This window comes from Muscardinus avellanarius (genome assembly GCF_963383645.1).
Source record: "Muscardinus avellanarius genome assembly, chromosome: 19".
Taxonomy (NCBI): domain Eukaryota; kingdom Metazoa; phylum Chordata; class Mammalia; order Rodentia; family Gliridae; genus Muscardinus; species Muscardinus avellanarius.
In genome coordinates, this window is record NC_137805.1 from 40,353,733 (window position 1) to 40,365,777 (window position 12,045).

The 12,045-nt window shown below is 54.2% G+C and overlaps 1 protein-coding gene across 2 annotated transcripts in view; it reads right to left on the reverse strand.

Moving 5' to 3' along the window:
- The window catches only part of PPP1R16B (protein phosphatase 1 regulatory subunit 16B), a gene marked incomplete at both ends in the record, with an annotated part of 76,750 nt that overhangs the window by 14,327 nt on the left and 50,378 nt on the right, over window positions 1-12,045 (reverse strand). For both annotated transcript variants that reach the window (XM_080716269.1, XM_080716268.1), the window contains one exon: window positions 4,211-4,281. In XM_080716269.1, coding sequence (XP_080572395.1) covers window positions 4,211-4,281 — 71 coding nt within the window. The remainder of the gene's footprint in view (window positions 1-4,210; window positions 4,282-12,045) is intronic.

Below are 12,045 nucleotides of genomic sequence, written 5' to 3' on the forward strand. Positions count from 1 at the left end.
TGAAGAAGAGGAGAGGGGAGGATGCCAGAGGCTGCTTTTCAGACTGCAGGTTGGAGGATTTCCCTAGGGCGACTTCTGGAGAAGCCAACAGGGGATGTGGCAGGGAACCCGAGCTCAGCCCCGCACAGCCGGGTGTGGCCTTGGTCCCCAGTGCAATGAGAAAGGCTGGACAGCTGGACACTGAGAAGCAGCACAGAATTGTTTTTTAAAAAAAAGTCCCCCTGCTGGTTCCATGCAGAGAGCAGAGTGTGTGTGTGTGTGTGTGTGTGTGTGTGTGTGTGCACACCCACACGGGGGTGGGGGTGAGTGAGACACTGTTGAAGTCACTCAGTTCAGGGATGATGGTGGCCTTGCCTACACTAGTAGGGATGTGGAGAAGAGTCAGGAATCAGCAGGAGAGCCCACGGCCCCAGGTGCGCATGGGTGTGGGGTGCTGCGGGGGTGGTGTCAGGTGGGCAGCACCACAGCTCCTACCCTATCCCCAGTGAGCCAGGCCTCAGCCCCAGGAGGACTTGTGGGGAAGGGGCATCCATGTACACAGATGGTGCCGGAGACCCGGGTTCTTTCTGAGCCACTCTGGACAGGTGGGCAAGAGAGCCATGCAGTGGCACATCATGGCCAGCAGAGGGAGCCAAAGGCACTAGAGCGAGACAACGGCGGAAGGGGAGGGTTCCTGGCTGTCACTGGACTGTCACTGGGGCCCAGGGTCAAGCCACAGGAGGACCAGAGATTTAACCATTAGGGACTACAAAAACATGGGGGTGGGATGGGAGGCTCAGGGGAAGGAGAGGGCTGCTTACTCAGAACTACAGTCTTCTGAGCCAGATGCCCAGTGGCTGGTCCAGTCTGGGACACGAAGGGCCTGAGTAAGGGATGTGCTGGAGGCAGAGCACAGCGGTGCACAAGGGAGGGGGTGCACGGAGGATGGGCAGGTGCCACATTCACTCAAGTGAGAAATGCACCTGTGTTTGGTTGACTGTCCTCGCCTGCCTCCTCACCACCAGATTCCGTCTATCACCAGCTGTGGATTCTGCCCTGTTACCACTGGCCCCATCCCACCGCCCTGGGTAAGGCTCATGTCTCCTGCCTCCCTCCTGCTCCTCTTCCAAACACCCTCAACCAGAAGGAGCGTCCTCGTTAATCATGTGGCTCTGAGTTTGCAAACCTCACAGCTCCCCGTTGCCAAGGGAAGCAAGCCCACACTCCTTTGCCAGGCCTGCGAAGCGCTCTGTGGCCCAGGTCCCCTCTGCGGTGCTGCAGCAGGAGCGGTCCTAACAATCACAACAATAACAACAGCCCCAGCAACGGCAGTACTAGCAACACATCTTGTCACATTATCGGTAATAACAGTAAGTCCTCAGAGGCTCCTTGCTAAGCTTTGGCCAGCCACTGCCATGTTTAGTCTTCAAAAGGAGCCTGAGAGAGGTCCTCTCATCCTGGATTTATAGATGGGAAAACTGCTCAAAGAGGTCTGGGTGCACAAAGTCACCTATAGTAAGGCATGGATTGAATCCAAGATTAAAATCCATCTGCAGAGACACATTGAAATGCAAACAGTCCGACTGCGAAGGCCCTGTTCTCCACCTTTCCAATCTCCGGCCACCTTTCCAAGCTTCCTGCATTCTGATTGTACCACAGTCAACACCCCTAAACTCCAAGCTTGCCATGCTAAGCCCCTTCTCCATGGCTCTGTACATGCTGTCCCCTCTGCTTTGAACATCCTTCCTTTTCTATCTGGCAAACTCCTACTCCACTCTCAAGACCCAGCTCAGAAGATCTCCCTCTTGGTAGCTGTTCTCAGTCCCCCTTCGAGGCAGGTCATCAGCTCCCAGCTTTGAGGGGCCGCACGCAGGGGCTGACCACAGCGTGTTGCCTCTGGGTTATTGACGTGCTTGTGTAGCTCTGCCTAGAGCACTTCTGGGGCCCATCCCCAGCGAGAACCTAGCCTGAGAGCACACTCCATGCTTACTGAAGGGTGAGCTGGAGCCTATGGCCAGCGGGGTGGGTGCCTCCTGCAAGGGGTCTCAGGGTGGAGCCCAGTCCCCTGTGGTGGTGGAGGCGGGAGTTGGGGTGAGTCTAACCTGGCCGGCCAGGAGTTCCTTGCAGCTAGACTCAAGAGTCTGACTTAGGTCTAAGAACCTACATGCGGGCCTAGTTCTGGAGAAGCCATGTGACCCCAAAAGGAGGAGTAGAGATGTGATGTGGGGAAGGCAGAGACCTCAAGCCAAAGGAAGGGTGCCACTGGAGAGTTCACCGAGGCTGGGATGTGACTCGAGGGGGACCCTGGCTCTGCCAGCCACCATGTCCACATGTCCACAGAACAGTCAAGACCACCCTGTTGCAATCCCGGCTCTGCCACTGATTCACTGGACAAAGAGATTTCACCTCCCAAGCTGCGCTGTCCAATACGGCAACCACTACACTTACATAAAACTCAGACTCCAGCCCCCTGAGCCTGCGGTGAGAGCTCTCTGGCCACGTGTGGCTGGAGGCTACTGGTCACGCAGATACAGAGGATATTCCCATCATCGTAGGAGGTCTGTGGGATACGGCTGTCCCTGAGCCCCCGTTCTCTGAGTCATCAAGCGGGGATCATAGTCGAGAGGTTCGCTGTGAGGGTCAACACAAGATGTGTTGCAGTGTGCTTTGCGGGGGAGGGGTTACATGAAAAATTTTAATAATTATTACCTCTCCGGTGTCAAGCGCACTCACTGGTCCTCAAAACAACCCAGCGAGATGGGACTTGTTACTCCTCTTTCACAGAAGGAGAAACTGAGGCACGGACAGCTTAAGTGACGTGTTCGAGGTCACAGAGCTGGTGGCTCCAGGCCCCGATGACTCGTCTCACTTTCTAGTCCACGCCAGGCGGCAGCCCAGACATGTTATCTTCACGCCCCTGCCCAGCCTGGGGAGCTGCCGACTGGATCTCCCACCCAGGAAGCCCAGGCAGCCACCCACCTCTGCTCTGGGGCAGTCGCAGGTACACTGGGGTTAATGGAGTTGGGGGCTGGGAGTTTCCGTGAGCATGGCTCTGTGGGGCACTGAGGCAGCCGCCCGTGAGTGGGGACAGGAGCAGCCCAGAGGACAGGCAGAGCCGTGGCTGCAGACCCGAGGACGGGGTCTGGCCTGGGGCTGAGGGGAAGGGTGTCTCCCAGGCGGGGTCCCAGCGGCTTGGCCGCCCCACCAGGCTGCACTCAAATCCCTCTGCTCAGAAACTTAGGCCAGGGCACAGGGACGCTTCAGGTGTTCATTCATGAATTCAGCATGGGCATGATGAGCACCTGCCGTATGCCATGGGGAGAGATGCTGGGCACATCAATGAGCAAGGGACGTGAGTTGTGTCCTTGAGAGGCTCAGAGTCTGGGGCAGGGGACAACGCCCAAAGGTCACACCAATGGCTAAAATGACTCATTAGAAAGTTGGGGTGCTGAGAAGGAAAAGGAGCCGCGACCACAGCGCCGCCCTCAGGCTCTTGCTGTGAACAGGAGCTAATGTGGAATGTACAGAGACCGTAGGAAGCCCAGTGGGGAGGAGCCGTGTGTGGAAGGGCCAGGAGAGCAGAGGGCTAGGCAGGGGCTCGTGGGGTCTTACACAGCGCAGCAAAGCATTTAGCCTTTATCCCCAGCAATGTGAGAAGACAGCAGAGAGATTAAGTAAACTTGAGTGGGTTTTTTCATTTGAGCATCCTCGTGTTGCTGCATGGGAAGAGAATCACAGCAGGCCCAAACTGCAGCTGGGGGCCAGTTAGAAGCTGCAGAGGAGAGGGGACAGAGGATCCGGTCCCAGGCGGGGAGGCCTGTGCATGGCCAGAGTCCCTGGACCTGTTGCCTTAGGAGGACCGCACAACCCCTGCCGATCACCTTCACCACGGGGTGGGCAGCAGGTCCCAGCGGGCGTGACTATGTGTGACCATGCTTTGTCACCCGTCAAGCTCCACACACTTGCTTTACTGAACAGTGAGGATGCAGAGAACAAAGGCTCCCTGTCCCTAGGGCCTGTCTGCATGCACGTGCGTGTGTGTGCGTGCATGCAGGGGCTCTGGGCATGGGCATGACAGACACACGCATCTCTGCATCTCCAAGACAGACAAGAGCCTTTCAGATGGGCCATCTGTGGCTCCCCCGCCCTCTGGTCTGGGGGTTCCAGGCCAGCAAGAGCACCCGCCCAGGAGGGGAGCAGGAGGCTGGGGAGCCCAGCAAGCCCGGCTTACCTGGTGCAGGGCTGTGAGTCCATCCTCGTTGCACAAGTCAGGGCTGACCTTATTCTTCAGGAAGTAGCGAACTGCAATAGAAGGAGACGGGAGTGAGACTCCTGTCACACAGGTGTGCGCGGAGGCAAGGCCCGGGTGAGACCCGCTCTCTTAAGGTCCTGACACAAACAGTCTCACTTATGCCGGACAACAGGCCTATGAGGCAAGTCTTGACACCGTCCTCATTTTACAGAGAAGGAGACTGAGGCACACTGGTCTTTGGCCCAGGATTTCCCAGAGGTGTTTGGCACTGCCCGTCTTACCATGGGTAATTACTGTCACGATAATTTTATTTTTAATTACTTCCTCTGTGCCGGGCACTGATCTAAACAATTTGTAATGGTTGTCCAGAGAGAGTACTTTCTAGTTCTTGAAACCCCTATTCTGGTGTCCAACAGCCTGGGCTCAAAGTTAGGCACTATTCTTATTATGACTGTTATCATAATTATTCAGATTATGATCTGTGCAACCTTAATAAAAATGCCGACTGGAGGTGGGTGGCTGCCTGGGCTTCCTGGGTGGGAGATCCAGTCGGCTTTTCCTTTTTAAGGGTTGGGTACTGGAGGTTGAATCCAGGGACATTTTATCTCTGAGGTGCATTCCACCTCTTTTTATTTTTATTTTTATTTTGAAACAGGGTCTTGCCAAGTTGCTGAGGCTGGCCCTGAACCTGCAATCCTCCTGTGTCGGCCTCCCAAGTACTGGAATCACTGCTGTGAGCTACCATACCCAGTTTATTTTTTATTCCAAAATAGGCTATCGCTAAGATACTGAAAATCTTGCTAAGTTGCTGAGGCTGGCCTCACATCTGCAATCCTCCTGTTTCAGCCTCTCAAGTATAGGGATTATGGTGTGCGCCACCACGCCCAGCTAAGGCTCTTTCCTTTCTGTGCCTCAATTTCTCATCTGTCTAATGGGGCTGATGTTAAGTCCTACCTCGCCTGGTGTTGTCGAGTGTAACCAAGCCATGTCAGGTGCTCGGCACAGTGGCTGGCACGTGGTCTGCAGGTGACCCTGCCTGTGACAGCTGTGACCATTTTATATCACTACAGGTCCCTGCACCAGGTGGTAGCTCACCCGTGAGGGCCAAATGCCTCTTCTTTAGACTGACTGAGCCTTGGGGGATGGGGGTGGAGGCTTTAACTCTCCCCATCACAAGACTGTCAACATCTCCCGTTGTGTGTGTGTGTGTGTGTGTGTGTGTGTTTGGGGATGGTGGATGGGTGAAATCCCGCTTGCTTAGGACAACCCTTCTCCTCTTACCATTGCAAACTTCCTTCTCACCCCTGCCAGACTCAGGCCCTCGTTCTCACCTAGAACTCAAGTGCAGAGGGAAAGGAGGGAGGAGCCGGCCCCGGCCCTACAGGCCCTTCTCAGTCTCCTGAGCATCAGAAGGGCCACTTCCGGCCTGCTGCATGGAGTGAGCTGGCCACGGGACCAACAGGAGGAGTCCACTGGAGCCCCAGCTCTCCTTCTGACTGCTTCTCCATCCTTCCTAGCCAATGGCTCTGGGCCTGCTTGCAGAGCTTAACCAGGCTCCTCCCTGGATTCAGCTTCCCAAAGGTGGACGGGCAGTTAGTGGGCAAGGGCATGTGCAGGCCCCTCCCAGCTCCTCTGAGCCAAAGCCCCACCGCAGTGTCAGCGTGTCCACACCATGGCTCGTGCAGCTGGGCCTGGCTGAGGAGGCTTCCTCATGCACTGGCCTCTGCTGTAGATAACACAGAAGCAGTGGGGAGAAGACCATGCGCTCTGCTGGACCAAACGGCAGCTCCAGGGGGTGCCCAGGCCGAGGTGCTGATGGGCAAGGGGTGGGGGACTAGGAGGCCTCGGGAGCAGAGGGCAGCCCCTCAGCTCCACCCTGGTTAGGCCCAGCTCCCTGACCGCAGCCCAGGTGCACCTTGGGCCTCAGTGTGAACAGAGGCCCCACATGCAAGGGAGTTTGGGGATCTCCACACTGCGAGGTCTCCATCAGACCCACCCAGGATGCACTGCTGCGGGGGTTTAGATGTGACAGGCCCTTGTCCAGGAAGGCACAGGGCCTGTGGAGCTGTGCTGTCTAACATGGAGCCACTAGCTACATCTGGGTTTTGTGACTATTTAATTTTAAATTAATAAGTATTCAAAATTCAGTTCCTTAGTCACTATATGCTCAGTAGCCACATGTGGCTACCATATCACCATCTTCATGGAAAGTTCCATTGACAGTGCATTGTACATGGAAATTAGCCCCATCACAAGCTGCTAAAGCCTTCCTCTGTCTCCCCATTGCTCCGGGAAAAATGTCCAAAAACCGTATTCCATGGCATATAAGGGACTGCAGGATGTGAGTTCCGTCTGCAGCCCACCATCTCGCACAATTCCAGGGGCACCATTCACCTTGTGCATGTGGGCTAGGCATCTCCTAGAGCTGTGGGACACGCAGGTTCAACTACACAGTGATCCTGTCTGCCTGCTTTTCCAGTCTCCTTTCTGAAACTCTAAGCACTTTCTGCAATAGCTTTTTGTCAGCTATAGTCACTGCACTTCCCCTGGTCTCTGAGCTTTTATATAACATGTTCCCATTGCCTGATAGACTCAATCATCCATCCATCCATCCATCCATCCACCCATCTATCTACAATCCATCCGTCTACCTACTCATCCATCCATCTATCCACCCATCCACCCATCTATCTACCATCCATCCATCAATCCATCCATTCATCCATCCACCTACCCATCCATGTATCACCATCCACTCATCCATCCACCTACCCATCCATCCATGTTTCACCACCCATCCACCCATCCATCCATCTATTCATCTACCCATTCATCCACCCATCCATGCACTATCATGTATACACTCATCTCTAACATACACACACACGCCTCACTTCCCATTCTTTAGGTCTCAGTTCAAACTCACCAGACTCCTCCGATTGCATATGTTCATTGCTTCTATACATCTCATTTACAGCTTTATCACAGCTGTAATTACAAACTATTTGAGTAATTTGGGACTTGGGGTCTGTCAGCCCACTGGACACTAAGTCCCAATAACAGAACCATGACCTGGTACTTATGGCTGTATCCCTAGATCCTGGTACACAGTAAGTTTTCAAGAACTCTCCCAGGACCTTGTCACCAGCCCCCCAAGTTCAGCCTATCCGTCCACTGGACACAGCCTCTCCAGCTCAGAGCCGTGCAAACCACCCTCCAGTGCTGACCCCAGAAGACTCCTGTCTGCAGTGTACAGCCCTGTCCACAGGCCCCTCCTACCGGGCTGTGCGTGACTTGGTGGCTGGTTCTAGCTTCAAGACTGCATTAGGAGATTACAGCAAAGCCACTGATCACTCAGGCCAAGCCTGCGCAAGGGCGCACAGGTGACTCGAGTCTGACAGATGACTCTGGGGAGAGTAGAAGTGGCTATCATGATCCTGTCCAGGAAGGGCTTCTGGAAGGTTCTGCACATGAGACAGATTCGAGTTGCATGGAGTGGGTGGCGGTGGAACAGGCTTCCTGTCCTGGAGACTCTCTTTGAGGCAGCAAATAAGCATCAGCTGTCAAAAGCAGTGCTTGTGCACAGTAATTATTGGGGTGCTCTCAGTGCTATGTGGGAGCCCAAGCCATGTAATTACCCCAATGTCGGGCAGTTATTTTCAGCCCAAGAAGTGGGACAAATCATCCCCCATCTCTAAGAAACCCTTAATATTCATGAGCCAAGGCCGCCTCGGCACTTCGACCTCCCAGCTCTCGCTGGGAGGCTGGAGCCTGGCGTGGGGCCCAACTCACTGGAGCAAAGACCTGCTACCCAAGGACGACCAGGCTTCCGTGCGCCTGCGGCTCATCAAGGGAAAGGTCTCTTGTATCCGCGGTCTTCAGGCTGAGCGCTTCCTATGCACCTAGGTCAATGCAGAACCATCCTGCACAGACCCACATCTAGAATTATTCCCCTTTGGCAGAAGAGGGTCAGAAGAGGGTCAGGGAGGTAGAGCTCACAGGCACACGTGGCCAAATGGAGGAGCTGAAATTTGGCACCAGATTTCTCTGATTCTCAAGCCCGGGCTGTTTCCCAGTGGACTGCTCTGCTCTGCTCTGCCTCTGACAGTAGGGATGGGAACCAGCTCTGCTGAGGGTGCAGGCCTGAGCTGAGAGCTGCTGTGGAGAGGAGGGGGAAGGGAGGCTGTCTACACAGCAGAGGCCTCCAGGTCCCAGGCCAAGCCTCTTCTTCTAGACAGGGCTCCTAGGTCTATAATAGGATGGAAGAAACACTGGTGGCATGTGAGGGCTGGGGGACACAGATATGTCAGGGCCATTCTAAATATAAGTTGCCCTCTCTTTACTCCTGCTTAGAGTCCTCTCATGAGCTGGGCATAGTGGCACACATCTGTAATCCCAGTACTCGGGAGGCTGAGACAGGAGGATTGCAGGTTGGAGACCAACCTCAGCAACTTAGTGAGACCTTCATCAGCTTAATGAGACCCTGTTTCAAAATAAAACAGGGCTGGGGGGGGGTGTAGCTCATTGGAAGAGTGTCCCTGGGTTCAACCCTCTCGTGGCTGCCCATTGCTCTTGGAATAAAGTTCAAAACCTAAAGTTTAAAATCCTTCTATGGCCTTTGTTGGGATTGGCAAACTGGCCCATGCACCAAATCTGCCAGGCAGCCTATTTCTTTAAATAAAGTTTTATTGGACCACATCCACACTCATTCATTTACATACCACCCACAACTTCTTTCACCCCACAGCAGCAGAGGTGGGAAGTTAACAACAGAGACTGCATGGCCAGACGGCCTAAAAGAGTTGCTATCTGGCCCTTTACAAAAACGTTTGCAGACCCCTGGTCCTCAAGGTCTGTGTGATGCAGTCCCACCTGCAGGCCTATCCCCAGGTACAATTCTGGGGACACAGTTCTCATCACAGTCTGATGAGTGCCCTGAAACTGTGCAGTGCAGCCTGCTCAGCCATCCTGGGGCTCTGTCTCTCTGCCTGTCTGGTGTCATCTTGTAGACTCAGAACAAGCTGAACAGTGGAGGAAGCTGGGGTCTAAGAGGACACCTGTCTCAGGAGACACAGACAAGAGGGGCACCGCTCTCCCTCCAACCAGGGGGTCCCGCCCCTTCCCCTGGTGGCCCACACTCGGGTCAAAGCCCCAGCTCACAGACCCGGACATCGGCTTATCAGAGTGGGCCATCTGCTCTCACACCTCTGTTTAGCTGTGGATTTAGCCAAGTGCCTCCCTGTCCTCATCTGCGGAATGGGAATCACAAAAGCACCTCTCTTCTCAGATGGTATGAAGGTTCAGTGAGACAATGCCCAAGAGCTACTGACATCATTAACTAAGAAAAGAACAAGCACGGAGCTCCTGCCTGGGTCAACCCTGACCTGGGTGCCAGGCCTGGGCTAGAACCATCTTCAAGAGCTCTGGGCTGGTTATAATAGACAGAGGTGGTCTCTCCGGGGAGCTCCAATGTGAGGCCGTAGTCAGTGCCCCCACTTCCCCAAGGGCAGAACCCCTGAGATGGCAAAGAGGCACCTCCCATCCTCCTTGCTCATGTATCCTGTTCCTGGCGCGGCCGCCGCTCCACCCACACCGCCCTGGCAATCTGGCTGGAATCTGGGCCAGGCAGGGCCATCTGCTCCCCTCCATCTCCAGCTGCAGCTCCCACCGCACCGGCCCCTCTCCGCAGGAAGCTGGTGGTGGCTGTTTCTGCAGAGACAAATCCCCGCTGCAAGCCCATGGTTGTCCCTGGCATCTGACCCTTCCCATCCCGCGGGGCAAGGGACCTGGCCTGGAGCTGGTGGGTGACCTGCAGCCACAGGTGTTATTCCTGCTTCTGACCTGGGTGAACGGGTGCTGTGAGCCAGAGGGGTCAGCCCACTGGAGGTGAGCCGGGACAGTCTACCAGGATGCTCTGAGCTGAGCCACGGCCACCTGGCCATGTGGCTTGTGCAGTTATGCTCACGGGACACCAACTAGCACCATTAACTAGCTACGCGTTTATTCGCGCACAATTTACAGACAGGAAAAGTGAGGCTGGTTTTGTACGGGTGACACAGTCTGCCTAAGGGCATGTGGCTGGGAATGGAAAACTTTAACCTAGGCCTGGCCGGCTCCAAAGACTAACCGCTTAACTACCTGGCTAAATAGATACCTGACTCTGGAAAGAAGGCAAAAAGTGAAAAGCAAAGCTCCTTGTTCTAGAGCTGCAGAGAGGAGGAGGAGCCTAGCAGTCGCTGCAGCAGCCTTGATATTAGTTTGCAAATGAGGCCCCTGAGGCACAGAGGTTGACATTAAAAAGACAAGTGGCAGCAGAGCCCAGACTCCCACGCTTTCTCTCTCGCCCTCTAGGTTTGTCTCTTGCGGCATCTCTGTGGCAGGCAGACCCCGTCTCCCCTCACCCACGCCCAACACTTGCTGGCCTGCCTCCAGCTGCCGTACGCCACCCTCGGGTGCTGCGCCTGCTCCGTGGAGAATCGTGCCCCCACTGGTCCTATTCCCCTCCTCATGGTGCTGTCAGGGTTGCGGTGGGCTCAGCCCTCAACTCAGCACTCTCAGAAAGCAGCACCTTTCTCTTCTCAAGTCAAAGTTTTCCTTTGTCCTCAAAGTACTGTGCTTCCCAAAATCACCCCACTGGGCAACTTCAACCTTTCCACCCACCCTTGCTTCTCCCTGGAACAGAACTCGCCAGAAATAGCTGCTTCCGGGGAAGCCCGGCAGCCTGGGGCTGAGGGTAGAGACTCAGTCAAGCCTAATGGTGCCTTCTGCAGTGATTAGTGCGGCCTGCCCCTCTGTCAGGCAGCTCACCCGGGATGCCGAGCCATGACTCAGGCACAGCAGAGGGTGGCCCAGGAAGGCGCCCCTCAGAGTCACAGCCCCAGGGCCAGGCCCTGGGAGCCAGCCCTTCCTCTCCCCTGGCTGGATCAGACAATAACAAGTGTTGGTGAGGATGCGGGGAGACGGGAACACTCTTACAAAGCTGCTGGGAATGCAAAATGGTGCCTTTTACTTTTGGAAGTCTGGCAGTCCCTCAAAAACTAAACACCAAGTTACCATGGGACCCAGGGAGTTCATTCCCAGTTATAAACACAAGAGTAATGAATACATATGTCTGCACAAAATCTTAGAGGCACATGTTTATAGTAGTGTGTGTGTGTGTGTGTGTGTGTGTGTGTGTGTGTGTGTGGTGCTGGGAATTGAACTCACCCCCCCCAAGCTTTTTGTTTGCTTGTTTTCTGTGTTGAAACAGGGTCTCCCTGGGTTTCTGAGTCTTGCTACTTTGCTGAGGCTGGCCTCAAACCTGTGATCCTCCTGCCTCAGCTCCCAAAGTGCTGGAATTACAGGTGTGTGCTACCATGCCCGGCTTGTAGAAGCTTTTTTTTTTTTTTTTTTTTTTTTTTAGTAATATGCCTGAAATAGAAATAAACCAAATACCCATCAATGGATGAATAGATGAATAAAATTCCATGCAATGGAATATCATTTGCCATAAAAATAAATGAAGTACTAGCTGGGTGTGGTGCACAGGCTTGTAATCCTAGTACTCGGGAGGTTCATAGGTTCAAAGCCAGCCGCAGCAACTTGGTGAGACCCTGTTTCCAAACAAGGAATAGAATAGGGTTTGATGAGTGTAGCTCAGAGGTCCAATGCCCCTGGGTTCAATCCCTAGTACCACACAAAAAAGAGAGAGAAATAAAGAAGGAAACGAAGTACCAATGCGTACAACAACGTGGTTGAACTCTGAAAGCATCATGTTAAGGAAAAGCCAGACCAAAAACAAAAAGAAAAAAGAGAAAAAAGAAAAGGCCACATGT